This window comes from Eretmochelys imbricata, chromosome 3 (genome assembly GCF_965152235.1).
Source record: "Eretmochelys imbricata isolate rEreImb1 chromosome 3, rEreImb1.hap1, whole genome shotgun sequence".
Lineage (NCBI taxonomy): Eukaryota > Metazoa > Chordata > Testudines > Cheloniidae > Eretmochelys > Eretmochelys imbricata.
The window spans coordinates 176,559,257-176,578,769 of record NC_135574.1 but is presented as its reverse complement, the minus strand read 5'-3'; the positions used below and the strand labels follow the sequence as shown (position 1 = coordinate 176,578,769).

Genomic DNA, 19,513 nt, shown 5'->3' with positions numbered 1-19,513 from the left:
ATCAGAGACAAAAAGGAAAAAAATCACCTCTGTAAAATCATTTTTATAGCACTGTATACAGAAAGGTGGTTACCCTTCCCTTTATATTTATGACAGGCCTCTAATTACGGCTTCCAAATGTCTTTAATGATTAACTTTTTTTTTTTAAACTATAGAATATTTTTATAAACTTTTTGCATTCTCACATGATGATTGATCACACATTCAAACTTAAAAATTACAGATATCTGGGGCAGGCCCTTTGGCATGGCTGCTTTGCATCATGCAACCAGCATAATCTGGCCCTAAAAGTGGTTTAGCAAGCCCAAGCCTAATGGTGATTCAGCAGTGGCAGAGAGGCCCATAGGAGCTATTATGCAACAGGTCCTTACTGTTGCAGCAGGCAAGAGGTGAAGTGGTCAGAGTAAAGAGGATGACAGGATGTCCATGCACTACATTGATCCTTCCCTGCATGTTCATCCATTAATGGCTGTGGCAGTCTTGCCTGAGTTAAAGCAGCCCTCATGTTGTTCTAACACAGAACAGAGGGAATGGCAATGCACAATGCAGCACCAGAAACAGGGAAGCACACAGGAGAAATTTAAGAGGCCTTTACATCCCATCCCCAGACCTGCATCTAGTGCATTTTGACCACAAGTGAGGGTCTCCCACAACTAAGTATTAAAGGCAAACTGAAAGGAATGTTTGTCTTATTCTGGTTCAGGAACCAGGGTTCTCCTGCAGCAGTTTACTATGGCTCTGACAACAGCAATGGACTTGGAGTCAGGAGATCAAGGTTCTATTCTTGACTGCCACTGATTCCCTATCGCCTTGGGCAAGTCGCTTAGACTCCATGTGCCTTGGTTTCCCCATCCATAAAACGAGTCTAATGACACCTATGCTCCTTTGTAAAGCACTTGAAGATGTCAGATCAAAAAGCTATATAAATGCTAAGTATCACTGTCATCATTAACACCTACACAGTGCAGGGAGCTGCACTGTTCACAATGCTTTAAGAGTCAGTGACACGTATGGTTGCCAACAGTCCCTTATTACAAGCAACATCCCTTATTTTTTCTTGTCTGTACAAGATCAGGAGTTGCTGAGTGCTGCAAAAAGCAGCAAGAAATACCCCTGGTGAAGATAGGTGAGTACTAATTAATTATTATTAATATTAATAAATGATAATGGTGATAATAAATAATAACAATAATATTGGGAGGAGAGGTGGCACGAGGGTGGTAAGAAAACAGTCCCTTATTTTTTAAAATACAATGTTGGCAACTCTAGGAAAAGTGATCTATTAACTCAGATAACTGATTTTCATAACTAAACACACTTTAACACAAAAGAGATCATTGTAAAGTTTACTCTTATTAGGGATGTGGGGTCTTAAATTATCTGGGGTTTGTTCATTTTAAGAGCATTTCAGTTCCCCTTTAACTGTAGGCCACAATAGAAACTGGCATCTAGATATGTTGAGAGTCCTGCCTAGATTTTACAAGTCAAGGCTGATAACCAGCTCTGAAAGTTTCCCTACAAATGCATTTATCCACCAGACAAGACAGGAATTCCATGCAGATCTGCTCCAGCTAGCACACTCAGGAGACATCTGTTGTAAAGTTACATTGGAAATTGATATTTACTGGCTTGTTTTGACTGGGGCCTGGCCTACACTACACAGTTATGTCAACATAAGGCAGATTACCTTGACCTAATTATGTCAGTGTCTACACTACAACCTTGTCCCACCAATGTAAGTACCCTATTACACAGACATAATAATTCCACTCCACAAAAGGCATAGGGCTTATGTTGGTGTAGTTAGGGCAACTCAGTGTCTGTGTGGATACTGTTACTTACATCAGCTGTTAGCTCTCCTGTCAATTTCATGGCTCCAACTGACAAGAAAGGCAGGCAGCTAGAGCCTAGCTACCCCCTGCTTCCCTGGACAGCTGGGAAGCGGGGCCCCACTCCTGGCTGAGAGCTCTCAGCTCCCCACACTGCCCTTCTTAGGTCAGTGGAAACGCTCCAAAGAGTGGTGTGTGGATCTGCACCACTGCAGTAACTACTGCGGTGGCTGTAAATAGACCTAATATAGGTTGACTTAAGTTTTTAGTGTAGACATACCCTGGGTCTCAGAACACCAAATACAAGAAGAAAAAAATACCAGGTAGCCCAGCCCTGACATGCACCAAGTGGATCAGAAGCGAAATTTCAGTGAACTTTGCTTCTGATGTGTTTTCCTGTTGCTAAAACAGGGCTGAGTAAGAAACCGGCAGAATTACTTGCACCACAGATCAGTGAGAAAGCTCCAGAGCGAGAGAGAACATGCAACACAGCAAACCAAGCAGACGGCTTCCAAACTGAATGAAAATCATCTGAGACTCATATTGAAGAGGGAATACGTACAGACAATTTGTCCATTTGATGATCACTGAGAGATCTTTCAAAATGAGTCCTTGTTAAACTCAGACTGGATTATGGAAAATCCTTACAAACCTACAATACCTGCAGAGAGCTGACATTCCTTCCCTTTCCCACCCTGCAACACAAATGGTCAGGGATTTGGAAACAGATTTGGGTAAAGCAGATACAGCCAGTTCAGATAAAGGATCTTAATTTCTGCCATTACCTTTGTAAGCTGCTCAAGTCCCAGCATTTATAACTAACCTAAACATTTATTTGTTGATATTTGTTTTGGATGGAAATCTGTCCTGCAAGACTTTTGATAATGGGTTTTTCTTCTGTGTTTGTAAAGCACTTAGCACAATGGGGCCCACATCCTGATTATTTGCTACCCACAATACAGAAAAATAGTAAAATGCTGAAAAGTTTCCAAGAAGACCACAAAAGTTTGGATCACTGTCAAACGTCCATCAAAGTGCTCTGGAAGAAAGAGTATGAAAAGTGCTATATAAAAGCAAATTCTATTTTTTTCCATCAGATTCCACTCCCAGCCATCTACTCTCCATATATCTAGAACTGCTCTCCCCCAGTCCCGCTTCAAATCAGCTCTTTCCCATCATATTATATGTTTGTTCACAATGGAAAAAGCCAAATCTCCCTCAACCTGACCCTTCTTCTTTCCATCATTGTAATTTTGATTGCTTTAGAGCCTGCACTGCAATGTCCCACTTTGTAATAAATTCCCCAATTCAGAAATACCAGAATGCATCACAGAGACCAGGTGGGCAAGGGAATATCTTTTATTGGACCAACTTCGTTTGGTGAGCATGAAAGCTCAAAAGCTTGTCTCTGAGCTCTCCTTCAGATCTGGGAAGCTTACTCAGTGTCACAGCTAAATACAAGGTGGAACATATTATATAGTACAAATAGTTAACATATTTCAAGGGACCAATTAAGGTGAAGTGGCCTGTTTTCCCCCACCCCACTCTCTCCTCTTTATGACTGTAGGGATGTTAAAGGTCCACTTCACCGTGCATGATCCCTTGAAATATGTGTTATCTCTTCCACCTTGTGTTTAGCTGTGACACAGTTCCCCACACTTGAAGAGCAGTTCCGTGTAAAAGCTTGTCTCTCTCACCAACAGAAATTAGTCCAATAAAAGATATTACCTCACCCACCTTGTCTCTCTAATTTCCTGGGGCTGTAACAGCTACAACACCACTGCACACAGAATGCATCACGTCAGTTCCAACTTAAGGTACATGCAACAATGCTAGTAAGAGATTAAGGCCTTGTCTACACTGCAGAGTTTTTTCACAAAAAGGCAGCTTTTGGTGACAGTAGAGATGTACACGCTGCAATGCCACTTTTGGCGACAAAACTCCTCAATTTTGGCAACAAAATAAAACCACTTCGATGAGAGAGACAGGGCTTTTTACGCAAAAGTTTTGCTGCCAAAGTGCCAGTGTAGACACCACGCTTGATTTTATTGCTGTAAATGGCCTCCAGAAGGTGTCTCAATGCCCACCCTGACCGCTCTGGTCAGCAGTTCCAACTCCATTGCCCTGTAGCCAGGCAAGCAACTGTCCGCCCCTCCTCCCTGAAAGCCCTGGGAATTTTGGAAATTCCACTTTCTCTTTGCTCAGCGTGGAGAGCTCACATCGCACCTCCCCAGCTGACAATGGTGGCTCCATGCGGAAAATCCTCTCCTGCTTGGTTCAATGCGGAGCTGCTGGATCTGCTCAGTATTTGGGAAGAGGAGGCTGTGCAGTCCTCCCAGCTGCACTCTAGCCGTAGGAATTTCGATACCTATGGGCAGATTTCCCAAAGCTTCTGAGAAAAAGGCTATGATCAGGACATGCTGCAGTGCAGAGAAAAGGTCAAGGAGCTAAGGCGTACCAGAAGGCAAGGAAGGCAAACTGTCACCCCAGTGCTGCGTCCTAGACCTGCCGTTTTTATAAGAAGTTGGACACTATCCTTGGCAGCGACTCCACGTCCACCACCAAGAGCCCTGTGGATACTTTGGCAGGGCTGGAGCCGGTGGAAAGTGGACCTAACCCAGAGGACTAAATCATTAACATAGAGGTGAAGGCAGGCAACAATGTACAACCCACAGCAGGGTCACCTGGTGGTGCATCCAGTCAGGAGCTGTTCTCCACTCTGGAGTGTCCAGCCAGTCTTGGCAGTCACACTCTGGCAAGCAAGAAGCAGGCAAGGAGACCCCTGGTAAGTGGTTTTGCTTTGTGAAGTACAGAGGTGGGTTGAGGGCATAGAAATGTAGAAGGTTGGCTGTGTTTCTCTGTGCTGGACATTTCCCTGTGCAGCTAAGTAATAGGGCAGAACAGGGTGTCGATGCACACTGAGATTTCATGGGAATCGTCCAGAGATCTCTAGGAAACTTTCCTGGACGTACTCGCCAATCCTCTGCCAAAGGAGAGGCAGAGCTGCTCTGTTCCTTCCCCCATCGAAGGAAACTTTCCCACACCATCTGCAATCACTTGTGCAGGGACCAAAACAGCACACAGGCGGGAAGCATAGGGATTGGGGTAGACGCCACAAGCATATAGTAGATGCACCACTGCTTCTTTGCTTACTCTCAGGAGTGAGATATCTGCTACAATAACCTGCCGTCTGTGGAAAAGGGTAGGAAAATTTAAAATATTGTCCCTAGTCAACTGCACCGTGACCCTTTCATATTGTTTCTCCCCTGATTTAGAATGCCCTTCGCCACGGAGTAAACTCACGATGCTTGGAGTGTTCGCCAGCATGTGTGCTTGTCAAGGGTCAGTGAGAAAATGATTGGTATATTAGTAGAGGTATTTTACTGTACTGTTTCAATGCTGTGCGTGTACTTAACAGTCACGCATCTGTGTATTGTTCCTTGTGTTTATGCAGATGTGGCCTTCAAAGGCACCCCCTACACACCGGCAGAGCACCTCCACCTGATAAGAAAGTGCCCGAGATGGAGAAAGGAAGACATGTTCCGGGAGGTCATGCAAAGCTCAAATGCAGAAAACAGGAAATGCAGGCAGTGGAAGAAAATGAGACCTACACTAGGGATGCAACTGAGAGGATGATTAAAGTTATGGAGAAGCAAACTGACATGCTACAATCCCTCATAACCCTCCAGATTAAACAGATGCATGCCCGCTCTCCCCTTCAGCACTTTTAGAACTCTTTCCCATACCTTCCCCAAACTCCATCCGCAAATTGCTTTCCCCTGTCTGGGACTTCTCGCTTTCCCATTCACTCTACCCCCACAAACACCTTTTCAAATGATAGCTGGACTTATGCACAGCTCTGAAAGTCAGCCCTCCCCGGTATTGCCTCTCCCACTAGCAATTGTGTGTGTGTGTAGGGGGACGATTGTAGTTTTTTACGCAATAAAAGCAAAGTTTTTTGAATGATAAGAACTTTATTTGTTTCCAGAAAATTGTGATAGCACATGGCAGCAAAAACAAACAAGCAGTTAAATCATTTGCTTAGACTGAATCCCAGGTCACAAAATCACAGTGCTCCCTAGCAAAACTCAAATTTCATTAAGCATTGTAGTCCAGGGCATAGCAACATACATTACTGGTTCTCATCTTCAAAGTGTTGCCTCAAAGCTTCCCAGATTCAAATTGCCCCCCACTGTGTCCTCTAATTGTCCTGGTATCTGGCTGCTCAAAAGCCGCAGCCAGGCGTTCTGCCTCAGCAGGCCACCCCTGAGCAAACTTTTCACCCTTACCTTCTGTGACAGGTGCAGGCTAGATGGCTACAGGAGAGTGACAGAAGGTAGATATATTAGCTCCAGATTAAGCAGGTCTCTTTTCCCTGAGTAAGATAATGGGCTGTTCCAGAACCATCAGGAAGTTGCTGGAACCAATTAAGACAGGCTAATTAGGACACCTGGAGCCAATTAAGAAGCTACCAGAATCAATTAGGACAGGCAGGCTAATCAGGGCACCTGGTTTTAAAAAGGACCTCACTTCAGTTAATGAAGCGCATGTGAGGAGCTGGGAGCAAGAGGCACAAGAAGCTGAGAGTGAGTAGGCAGGCGTACTGCTGGAGGACTGTGAAGTACAAGCATTACCAGACATCAGGAGGAAGGTCCTGTGGTGAGGATAAAGAAGGTGTTGGGAGGAAGCCATGGGGAAGTAGCCCAATCCACAGGGCCCTGGGCTGGAACCCGGAGTAGAGGGCAGGCCCAGGTTCCCCCCATCCCCCTCAACTCCCTATTTGAGACAAGGGGAGATGACCTGGACTGTGGATCCCACCAGAGGGGAAGGTCCCTGGCCTATCCCCTGACCCACTAGGTGGGTCAGCAGAGACTGCGGGGATTGTTCTCCTCCCTTTCCCCATGCTGGCCAGTGATGAGGTTAGCTAAGTGAACGGCAGGTTTGAGCCACTAGCAAAAGTGTCCAAATTGAGGGCTGCCGTGAATCTCTGAGGCAACTAAATCTGCCAATAAGCGCAGGACCCACCAAGGCAGAGGAGGAACTTTGTCACACTTCACAAATATTGGGCAACGCGCAACATGTGGCAACAACCATGGGAATATTATCCTCATTGAGGTCTAACCTTCAAGGCATCACGAGCACACCTTTCATCTACCAAATGCACATTCCAAGGTTATCCTGCACCTACTCAACCTATTTTTGAACCCTCCTTACAGCTATCTAGGTTTCCCGTGTAAGGCTTCATGAGCCATGGCATTAAGTGGTGTGCCGGGTCTCCCAAGATCACTATGGGCATTTCAACATCCCCTACTGTAATCTTCTGGTCTGGAAAGAAAGCCCATGCCTGCAGCATTCTGTACAGGCCGGTGTTTCTAAATATATATATGTGTCATGCACCTTTCCAGACCACCCCACATTGATGTCAGTGAAACACCTGCAGTGGTCCACTAGCGCCTACGCCGTCACCAGGTGGTCCGGTGCCAAAATTGGAATATGCGTGCCATCTGTTGCCCCTCCGCAGTTAGGGAAACCCATTTCTGCAAAGCCATCCGCTATTTCACATACATTACCAAGAGTCACGGTCCTTCGTAGCAGGATGTGATTAATGGCCTTGCACACTTGCGTTAACGCAGCTCCAACAGTCGACTTCCCAACTCCAAACTGATTTGCGACCAACCAGTAGCAGTTTGGAGTCGCCCCAGCTTCCACACTGCAATTGCCATGCGCTTCTCCACCGAGAGGGTAGCTCTCATTTGGGCATCCCTGTGCCGCAGGACTGAGACAAGTTCAGCACACAGTTCCAGGAAGGTGGCTTTTCTCATCCTAAAGTTCTGCAGCCACTACTCATCATCCCAGACCTGCATAACGATGCTATCTCACCACTCAGTGCTAAGTTCCTGAGCCCAAAGGCAACAATACACTGTGTGCAGGTGCTCCATGAATGCAAGAAGTAATCTCATGTTGCTCCTACTGATGTCAGACAGCATGTCACACAACTGTGAATCCCATTGAGTTCAGAACTTCACGATTAACTGCACTGCAATTTGTGATGTGTTACTGACAGCAAGCAGAGAATTTGACTGCAGTGCAGGATCCATTCTTTCAGACACAGTTGGTGCGGCGAGCAGAAAACAAGGGACGTTGAAAAATGCTGCAAACTGAAGATGGAAGAACATGGACTCCTGGGACAGAAAGCAATGCATCATGGGACATTGAGCCCTGACCCATGATGCGCTGCGATCCACTCTTCCTTTCCACAAGATGCAGCAGAAGGTGGAGAGCTGAACCGTGGGATAGCTACCCACAGTATTTTGCTCTCACTGTCGATGCTACTGCCCCAAGTGTGGACGCGCTCTGCCAACAGAGGAAGACAGGGTGAACATGCAATAACTATTTTCTTTTAAGTGCTTTTTGATCGTTGACAAAACTTTCGGTGAAAACACTCTGCTGGTGTAGACTTGGCCCCAAACAATAAAAGCAGTGGTGCTGTAGGGTCATCTTTAAAAGAAGTTGTTAATAAAGGATGTTTTCTTGACTGTGTAATGAGTTCTGGGTGGAAAGGGAAAGTGACTGACTGATTTAATGCCTCATCCAAACCTTTAAAAAAAAAAAAAAAAAAGGTAGGGTAGATTCTATTCCGAAAGGAAGACTTTGTGGGTTCAGACTGATTTGGATTGTTTTCTAAACCAGTTTTCACAATAAGCAAGGACCTATGGTCAGTGCTAACTGAAAATTACTTTGGACCAGATCCAATTTAAACCAGTTGAGGAGTAGTTCCATTGAAGTTAATGGAATTAAACCAATTAATAAACAACTGAAGATCTGGCCATTTATGTCCAGAGAGTTGCAAACGGAAGAAAAAACATCCAGTAAACTTTGTTTTGGAGCTACAGGCTTGTTTGTTTGTTTTTAAATAAAGGACGACTCCCCTTATTCTGCTCTGCAGAATGAGTCCATGCAGAAACTTACTGTTGTATAATTTTATGCATACTGCTACATAAATATAAGAGGGTTTCATTGCTCTGTAAGCAAGTACAAAAATACCAGTAATACAAATAATTCATCATCATCAGAATAACAGAAAGTTGGAAAGCTGTGTTTTCTCAACAAATTTAGCTGGGCTAAGTCTCAAGCAAGATTCTTTTTTCTGTCAGAAACTTATGATGAAAGAACAGAACTGAATTCTGAGAGGCCTACATGCTCCTGGCTTCTAGACTAATCTCATAAATCAGAGGGGAAAATGAGAATAGTGGAGATGACGCAGCACAGGTGACATGTTTCTTGAATTTCACACACACACCAAACCACAAGGAAAAAAACACAATCATGAATCCTTCATACTTACAAACATGAAACATTAGCAAGAGACAGGACCTGATCCAGCAAGGCACAAACCTACCTCAGCTTCCTGTGGCATCAGCAGGGGATGGGAATACACCACCTCATTGGCTCGGGCCCTAAGAAGCAATGCTTTTTGGTATGTTTATATGCACACATTACAATAACTTACGTAGCTAATATAAGGCCTGATCAAATGCCCACTGAAGTCAATGGAAAGACTTAATGGAGTTCAAAGGGCTTTACATTGGGCCCTTAGTGGCTCTTGGACACACTGCTAATACACATATCGGTAGCTTTCACCAGTCCTCCCCGCCTCTCTCAACAAAAGGAGTAAGTGCAAATTACAAATCAAATCAGTTACAATACATAAAAGCTCACTACCACAGCAGACTCATCCAATGCCCACAGAAAAGAAACCCAAAGCCAGCAAAGAAGCACCACAAACAGGTTTTTAAAAAGCAGAATGCTGTGACTGTGTGAGATCATGAAACACATCCAAATTATTATCAGTGCTAACGGCACATTCAAACAGGGTTTGGGTTGGTTTGTTTTTTCTTTTTACATACCAGTTGAGGATATCTGATCATCACAGAGTTCTCATTCACCTAACAAGCTGGCGGAAATGCTGAAAAGAGTAGAAAGCAGTAGACAGATAGCAATATTTTAGCAACATTTATAAAAGAACTGAAAGCAACTAAAGGAGAAGATTACAGGGTTTGTTTGTTTTCATCAGTCAGTTTTTTTTCACTTTCAAAAATTACATGCAGTTTTGCTAATTGTAGGTGCTGTTTTCAATAAGGTCTCTCAAACCGATCTGTATAATTAAAACAAAATAAAGAAAAAAAGGAGAGACTGCTGTTTGTACATAAGAGATCTGATAGTATGTGGCATGCATTGCAACACTATGGTAGCCACCTTGAAAACACATGTCACTTCACAGTTTAAAATCTGGAGAGGTTGTATTGACTATTTTATGTAGGTCCCTCAAAGTTTGTGCGTATATGTCCTTTCCTTCCTTCTAAAGGAAACCATAGGCCCCCCAATTCAGCAAAGCACTCAAAATATACACTTAATTTAAACTTTAAATGCATTGCTGAATCAAGGCCGCTATTACTACAACATTCCTTACCTGCTCTAATATTTCCTAACTTCTTCTTGTAAGTCAGTCAAGTTTACAATGTATGGACTAAGATTCTGTAATATCTATGTAGATGTATATTTTAAACTAGATAGGCATTACCGGTGGAATTTTCAAAAGAGTGTTCAGCATATCTTAACTCTGCTGCCACTAAAATGAGTGGCAAGACTCCCTCTGACTTAAGTGGGAGCACAGTGAGGCCAGTGCTGAGCGCTTTTGAAAATCCCAGCCTAAATACATAACTACTTCTAAGCTACATTTACAACCCATTACCTTTGATAACAAATGCTTCAGTCACCAGGCGCAGACGGTACAAAGGTTCATTTTCTATGGAGATGTCATCAATTCTTGTTCTGGCATACATGCTGACTGCATCCCTGTAGGATCCTTCCACATAATGGAGCTTCCCAAGGATCAACACTGCTTCAGTCATATATTTAGGCTGGAAAAATAAAGGTTTTTCTGTGGTGAGATACGTGGACAGCAAAACAGCATTACCTCAGAGAAAACTGTGTGCTAGACATAAAGCAAAAAATCAAGAACATCTGTTAGGAATACTCTAGGTCTATAGTAACTCCTCGTTTAACGTAGTTATGTTCCTGAAAAATGGGACTTTAAGTGAAATGATGTTAAGCGAATCCAATTGCCCCATAAGAATTAATGTAAATGGGGGGGGGGGGGTTAGGTTCCAGGGAAATTTTTTTCACCAGACAAAAGACTATATTACATATACACATATATACACACATACATACATACATACACACACGCACACACACACACACAGAAACAAACAATTTAATAATGGTACACAGCGATGATGATTGTGAAGTTTGGTTGAGATGATGAAGTCAGAGGGTGGGATATTTCCCAGGGAATGCCTTACTGCTAAATGATGAACTAGCAATTGGCTGAGCCCTCAAGGGTTACTTCATTGTTGTTAAAGTAGCCTCATACTCTACAAGGCAGCACAACTGGAGGGAGGGGAGACAGCATGGCAGACAAAGACAGAGACACACACCCTGTGTGAGAGAGAGATGCACATTGCTCCTTTAAGTACGCTGACTCCACTCTAAGTACACTGCTTGTGTAAGTAGATCAGCAAGCTGAGCAGCAAGCTCCCTCTGTCCTGAGCCCTGTTGTGTGTCCCCCTGCTCCATGGAAGATGGGGTAAGTGGGGTGCAGGAGCAGGGGGGACACCCTGACATTAGCCCTACCCCCGCACCCCCCAGCAAGCAGGAGGCTCCAGGGAGCAGCTCCAAGGCAGAGGGCAGGAGCAGCACATGGCAGTGGGGGGAGGGACAGCTGAACTGCCGGTAATTGATAGCCTGCTGGGTGGCTGCCATACAGGGAACTTAGCGGAGCGGGGAGCTGATGTGGGGGGCTGCCGGTCCACTCTGGTTCCAAACCCCAACTAGCGAGCTGCAACTAGGGCTGCTCTTCCTGCAAGCAGTGGACAAAGCAGGCGGCTGCCAAACAACATTATAAGGGAGCATTGCGCAACTTTAAACGAGCGTGTTCCCTAACTGATCAGCAACATAACAACAAAACAATGTTAACAGGGACGACTTTAAGTGAGGAGTTACTGTACTTGGCCCTGCCACAGCACAGGGGGCTGGCCCTGATGACCTCTTGAAGTCCCTTTCAGCATTACATTTCTATGATTATATTTTTAGTCTCAATACTGCTGGCTTCCCCTGTAGTTAACTCTCAAAAGCTAGGCGTGGAACACAGTTGGTGGACAAAGACTCCAGCCTTAGGCTCATGCTTTCAAGTCTGAGATCAGTGGGTAATAAAGTGTTAAAAACTGCTCTGAAGCCCTGTTCTGGAACCTACAACATGGGGGCACCAGAGTTGATACCCTCACATGGATCTGGTAGAGCTATTCTATTGCACTAGCAGTTGTGGACGGCATATAGAACTGGGACAGCTTCACTGATTTTACACAGGATTTGTTTCTATTTTTTCTAGTGGGGCACTGCTCCACCTGCCCCGTGGCAAGCCCACTACAGGGATGCCCCCAGTGACCCCCTAATGAGTCCCAAATGAGGTACAGTTTCCTCTTTTCAAATTAAAGAACAGAAATCCATTTCCAGCCTTCTTTCCCTATCCCAGCTAGCGTGACACAGGGAATAGTGCAGCCCCAGAATCACAGTAACTATGTGCCTCCTGCAGCCCCCCCCGCCCCCGGGGAAAACAGGGCCAGGGATATGCATGCCTGATGGGGAAACGTGAGGAGCTAATTTGTTTATGCTCCTCACTCCCCAAGTAACTCTGGACCACAGTGAATGCAGGACCCCTCTGTACCCCACTACAGTGTGCACATAGTAACAATGAGGAGGGGCAAGTCTAATACATGGTCAGTTTATGTGGCCTATTGGAAATATAAGTGCCCTGCAAAAGAACAATAATTGGTTTGTGACCTCCATTGTGTCTCTGATGTATAAACAAGGCTCAGAAGGTCTGAGGATTTTGTTTCTTTGTTTTGCTTTTAACTTCTTGGATTTTTACATTGAAATTTAAATCTTGTCTCCCCATTTTCCTCAGAAAGTTCTCTGTTCATCCACAGAGTCTAACAGGATGATGACATTGCAAGTACCTAGGCACTGAAACCTAAATAACTAATAAGAGGGAAAGCACCAGTCACTTTTGAAAATCTTGGCCCAAGTATCTACAAATACATTGAAATAAATGCAAAATGAGGGCCTTCTGCAACACTCACAAGATCAGGCCCTTAAACAGATTGAAGCAAGTCCAGGATTTCAGACTATGTTTTTTTTCAATCCTTCAAAGCAAGTTGTATAAGCATGATGTGTCCCATAATGTAGCAAATTCCTATCCTCTCAGCCAACTCTTTTCAAACGATTGCCAGAAAAAAATTAATGTGTATCAGTAAATGAGCATATAATTTACTCTAGTACTCCAAAAAAGGGATTCTTCCAACTGAAGATACCGCAATGAAATAACGAATGGGACATGAATGACATGTTAAGGAGCACAGAACTGTGTGTAAGAAACAGGTGGCCACAGAAAAATGATGCAGATGTTTTGTATTTCTGTCTAACAACTATACCACAGTAGCATCAACATGATAACGATTTGCGTCTACTGAGAGTACTTACTAGTAATTTTCCTCTGTTTAGAATACCGGTCAAATACTTTTTGGCTTTACTCATTTTTGGCTCATTCTTTTCCATTAATGGAATGGAGTCCTTTATTTTGGCAAGGTTTTCCTTTAAACACTGCTCCAGAAGGGCCTCTGCGAGCAGCAGATTCCCATAGTCCACTGAAAGACACAGAAGAAGGAATAAGAGAAGTCACGTAGTGCTGTATTCCCATCTATCGTAGGATAGAAAAACAAACTGTATAATATTACCCTTATCTAAGGGGTTCAAATGTAAGTACAGGAAGATGATATTAGACTATAAAGAGACTGAGGATTCTTCTGCTTATTGGAAATGTTAGTTTCCTACCAAAAAAAAAAAAAAAAAAAAAAGGAAAAAAGGCAAAACTTTTTTTCCATTTTCATCTGAAGATATCTTTTCAAGTGGGGGCATTTACTTTTGTAGCAGACTTCACTATATTGCCATCACTAATTCAGCTGTTGAAAACAGGGTTTCACAGTGGAAATTTTGAAGGGCTAATAATTTAGGGCAAAATTCAGCATAGCACCTAAATACATGCTTAATTTTACATATGTACAAGCATGTATTATATGTGCAAGTGCTTTGCTAAATCAGGACCCTGGCTGTAGAAAATTGGTTGAGATCTGTATGCCAAGTTTCAGATATGTCAAAAAAAAATTTTTTTTGTAAAAATAAAGTAAAAGAACCAAACAAACAAACAAAAAACCCCACTAAATCCCACAGTTAAACTAAAGACAAGTTTGGAGCTTGATTCTGCAAAATAATTAGTGCAAGCATAACTCTTATTACCAAATGTAAGATCCCATTCTGTGAACAGTTACGCACATGGATAATTTACAAATAGTCTTAGTAGCTTCATTCAACATGACTGTTCATATGAGTCAAGTATCTCACATTCCACAGTGTTTGCAGAATAAATAAATCATTGAGATTACTCACAGAAGTAAGCGTTAATGTTAGTAAGATCTCATGTTAATATTTAAGGGTCAAACCTTTACATTGTTCATATATAAATCAAAGGCCCAAGCCTGCATTGCATGTGCACTTAAAATTCCAAATCTAGGGAATCTTCAATACACAGAGAATGCAGGAACAAATCTTTTTTTTATTTAATATTTTTAATTTACAAGACAATTTTTAAAACACTAATAGCATTACAGATATGATATTTTTGCTACACAGAAAAATAGAAACCAATCTGACATTAAGACCGAGTTTTCTTGGGTGTTTTGTTTTTCTTTTTTACAAAGCACATTCAGTTGCTTTCTTAATTTGTGAATGCGGTTACTGCATCTGCAAAAGGCCAATTAGATACATAACTGCCCTTTTGTGAACGCACAATTACCTAATTTGTTTGAACAATCACAGTAAATACTTTTATATATTAGGGTCGCAATTACATGCACATTTTTAATAATCAGGTCCTAATAATCAGAGTTACTTCGCATGCTCACACATATTTTCCCCAGCTGTGTAAGAAGACTTCACGTCACTACACGTTGTCATTTTACATTCAGTAAAGTCAGTACATTACTTTACAAAACCACAGAAATATATAAACACACAAAAAATAGACAGTAAATATATATATATATAAATAGTAAATAAAAGTATCTCTCACACACACACATATACTGTACTTATACACAAAAACTACCACAGCATTTTACAAAAATTCCATCCTTACACTGCAGTTTATAAAAACACTACAGAGGCATGATATTAGAATTTTTTCTTTACAGAACGTTTTTCACATTGCAGGGACACTCCCTTGTTACCATAGGACCACTGAAAAGTGCTGTACCTCTGGAACTGATTCATTCTTTAGTCAGAGAAATGAAACTAGAGATTTTCTCCTTCATAACTACCAAGTGACAATGTCTTGGCAGGAGACAATTTTTAAACTGATAAAACCTGACATTATCCCTTTAAGTAAAAAATAATACATTAAAAAAAAAAATCTCACCACTGATTCTGGCCCTGACACCTGTTATCAGAGCCACACAGTGAACCCTTGTGCCTGTGCAAAGCCCCAGTGAAATCAGTGCAGCTCCACATAGGCACAAAGGTCTGCAACACAGATTGAACTGCAGGGCTGGAACCTGTAGTCTTACTAATTCTACATCCAAACAAAATATATTTTTAAAGAATTGCAGTTGTGAAAACAAGCCCAAATACATCAAACAATTTCCCTGCTCAAAAAGGCACTGCCTTTGAAGAACTCTATGACCCCATCCTGCAGACACTTTTGCATGCGAGTAACTTTACTCACACAAATAGTCCCATCAACTTCAACAGTGGTACCAGTATCAAGTCACAGGATCAGGTCCATTTTGTTTGGTTTCTTAAAAAAGAAGTCATTTTTAGCAAGAGTCTAGATCATTTACTTATCCTTACAAATTCCAAAATCTTTGTCTACTATGGTGTTAATAAAGTAGCCCAGAGCTCCACCCATGAACAATTTGATAACAAAGCAGTGTGTCCTGTCAATGGGATGAAAACATTGGCAGGAAAGAGATAATAAAAATATAATTGCTATTTAGAACTTACACTACCTTGACTGCTTTGGTTGGGGTGGAGGGCATCAGAACATCATAACACATGATACATTTAAATAAGAGAGCATCCTCTACAAACATAAGAAATAAAATGATCTAAGAGGGTCCAGAAAGGAGGGAGAAAACAAATATAACGCCCACAGTGGTAACACTTTCATAGATTTTTTTTCCAGGTGTGGTGGAATGAGATGGATTTCAGGGGTCGAGACCTCCACAGTTTAGACCCCGTCACAACAGAGACCAGATCATCTATCTATTTACGAATCAATGGCAGGTAGTATCTGAGCCCAGATAACTAGCAGGCTGAAGATTGAGGAAGAGGTCTCAGACATGCAGATTTTGCTGTAACTCTTACAAAGGAGGTATCAAAGAACAATGAGCATAAAAATCACTTTGGCCCCAAACTTGCAAACATACACACGCACACAGGAGTGGGGTGGGGAGGCAGGAGGTGAGAAGGGGTGGGGTGAGGAGGCGAGTGGCAAGCCAGCAGCAGGGTGAGGAGGGTGGGTGGGGGTCTGGCTTCAAGCGGGGATGGAGTGAGGAGGGCGGGTGGGGGTCCGGCTGAGAGCAGGGGAAGTGGGAGCCACCAGCGAGCAAGAGTTCTCACGGCAGGCAGGGGGTGTCTGTGGCAGGGGAGTGAGGAGGCAAGTGGCGGGTGAGAAGTGGGTGCATAGGCAGTGGGTGGAGCCCCACTTTGGGGAGGCTAGCCCCCGACTTCACCCCTTCCGCCTGCACTCCCACCCTCGGCAGCTGGAGCCCCGAGACCCCCTACGCCTGGAGCCACAAGCCCCCCGCCCAGAGAAGCCCTGAGCACCCCTCCCCCCACGACCCTGGGCTGGCCGAAACCCTGAGACCCGCCCCCCCCACACCTGCCCGGAGGAGGCCCAGGCTGGCCAAAGCCCAGAAGATCTCTGCCCACTCGTCCAAGGGAGCTCCGGGCTGACTAAAACCCTGAGCTCCCCAACCTGCCCGAAGCAGCCCCGGGCCAGCCACAGCCATGTCTCCTGTCCCGTCCCCTCCCCTCCCCAGACCCAAGCCACCCAGATGTGTTTTTCCTTATTATTTAGACTTCTATTATGTAAAAGCATTTTTAAATTTACTTCAGAATTGTTATACAGACTTTTACCAAAAAAGCACAAGAAACAATCATAAAAAAGACAAGAACATGCAAAGCATCATATTTGTATTTCTATTCTGTTAGGTCCGGTAAAGAATAGAGATAATGGTGCATGATTTTTATTATTGAGTCTGCAAAAAAACCCAACCAAACCTTACATAAATAAATTACAATGACTTTGATGTATATGTGCGCATATTAACTTTAGGAAAAAATAAATAATTTTAGGAAAAAGTGTAAGTGCAGCCAACACCAAAAAATTTGTTCCAAGAACCCTTGGTCTAAAGCGTGGCCAAGATAAACATAGCCACACAATCTTTCCAAATGCTAGAGAGAGAGCAGTTTGCAGATGAGTTCATTCTGGATATGCTCTAAGGTTCTGGGTGAGCAAATCTTAACAGGATGTGTGTTCAAAGAAAATGAATCATCCCAGCAGTCACTAGTCTCCTCCCCACTTAGATATGCAGCATGAAAAAAGAAAGGGGCAAATCTTTTACAGGTATATGCTTGCTGAGCTAGATAAACCAATTTCTGCCCTGAGCTGTACCGATGAAAACCCACTAATTCCATCAGTGGTGCATAGGAATAAATGAAGGCTGAATTTTGCCATGAGTTTTGTTTGCTTTTTTAAATTATTATTTCCCTTAAGATTGCAGATTAGTCTCTCCTTCTTGCAGGTTCACATTTTGGGTCTCTCTGCTCCTCCTGTTGTCAAGTACCACGACCAGCTTTACAAAGACAGGTGAATCATTGTAATTGCATGACTACATACAAAGGCACTCACTCTTCTGGGAGTATTTTTCCTCCTTCCATGTTTTGAGACAGTCTGCCCTGCTCAAGAGTGAGACCCTTAGCACACACTCTAGAATTTCCTTCCACAGGATGAGTAAGAGATCAGGCCAGCTGCTAAAAACCATCCCTGTTCAACCTCTTTGGAGCAGGGACTTCATTTATTGTATGTTTGTACAGCACCTAGCACAACAAGGCCCAGCTTAGTTGTGGCCTTAAGGCACTACTGCAATATATATGTTTTTGCTCTAGTTTATAAAACTAAGTGGATCTCCACTTCTCTGCTTGCAAAGGACATATCTCGACTCAGCCATGAGCCAAAGCTTCCAATGAGCTACTCTCCAATTCCCAATTTAGCCATTTCCTGATCAAACCAGCTAAATACACTGGCGAGCTAGTGGTTCATGGCAAAAAAAAAATATATATATATATATATATATATATATATATATATAGTGACAGGTTTCAGAGCAGCAGCTGTGTTAGTCTGTATTCGCAAAAAGAAAAGGAGGACTTGTAGCACCTTAGAGACTAGCCAATTTATTTGAGCATAAGCTTTCCCGTGCTCAAATAAATTTGTTAGTCTCTAAGGTGCCACAAGTATTCCTTTTATTTTTATACATATAGTAGTTACAGACACAAGCCACAGTTCTGTTGTCTGGATACCCCTAGAGAGTCCCTTAGATCACTCTGTGCAAGCAGGAGACAAACTCCACACACGTACGCTAATGTGGGCGAAAATCCCACAAAACCCACTGCTACCAGCACCCCGCTGGGGAGCCCCACCAGGACCCGGCCCGTTTCAGGGGCTGAGGAAAGGACGGTCCGTGCTCGGGGCTGGGGCGCACGCACACAGGAGCCAGGCGGCGCCCAAACAGCTGGGGAGGCTGGCTTCACAGCCGTGCTCTGCCCGCGGGATGGGGCGGCGGGGCTCGGCACGGGTCCGCAGCGCCGCTGGCTCCAGGGCTCGGCCGGCCGGCGAGACCCCCGGCGCACCGGCAGCTCGGAGAACGGCGGGGATCGCCCGCTCAGCCTCACTCACCGGAGTCCTGCGCGTCCCCGGCCCCTTTCCGCGGGGGGCTGGCCGCGGGCAGCAGCAGCTGCCTCACCAGCTCGGGCAGCCTGTCCCACTGACACTCCGCCCGGCACCTCTCGATCTCCCCCTCCAGCTTCAGGTGCGAATGGGAGCCCTTCGCAGCCATTTTCGCGTTGGTGCCTCCGGTGCCGCAAGAGGGAAGTCCCTGGCTGGCAGCGCCCGGGGAACAGCCGGGCTCCCCTCCGCGCCTTGAGCATGTGCCGCGATCGCCGGGTGCATGCTGGGAAGTGAAGTTCTAGCTGCAACCCTGCGAGCCTCCGCCTCACCAGCGCCGCCGAGTTCCCGCTGCGGGGAAACACCCTCACTGAAAGCTCCTGGGTTTGCCTCGGAGCCGGCCGGCCGGTGGGCACCCCTTTCCTCCCCTGCTCCCTCCGCTTTAGGGTGACCAGATGTCCTGATTTTATAGGGAGCGTCCTGATATTGGGGACTTTTTCTCATATAGGCACCTATTACCCCCCACCCCAGTCCCGATTTTTTACACTTGCTATCTGGTCAC

At 44.2% G+C, this 19,513-nt stretch overlaps 1 protein-coding gene across 2 annotated transcripts in view; it reads right to left on the bottom strand.

The window, feature by feature from the left end:
- TTC7A (tetratricopeptide repeat domain 7A) overlaps positions 1–19,142 on the bottom strand; it is a 265,462-nt gene extending 246,320 nt beyond the window's left edge. Inside the window, exons 1-3 of one of the 2 annotated variants that reach the window (XM_077813878.1) lie at positions 18,964–19,142; positions 13,431–13,594; positions 10,582–10,750 (exon numbers count right to left, since the gene is read on the bottom strand). In XM_077813878.1, the coding sequence (XP_077670004.1) occupies positions 10,582–10,750; positions 13,431–13,594; positions 18,964–19,123 (493 nt within the window). In that variant the 5' untranslated portion in view covers positions 19,124–19,142. Of the gene's footprint in view, positions 1–9,228; positions 9,770–10,581; positions 10,751–13,430; positions 13,595–18,963 lie in introns of those variants that run through there. The other variant, XM_077813879.1, reaches the window with a different exon arrangement.
- Between the last annotated feature and the right edge of the window lie 371 nt (positions 19,143–19,513).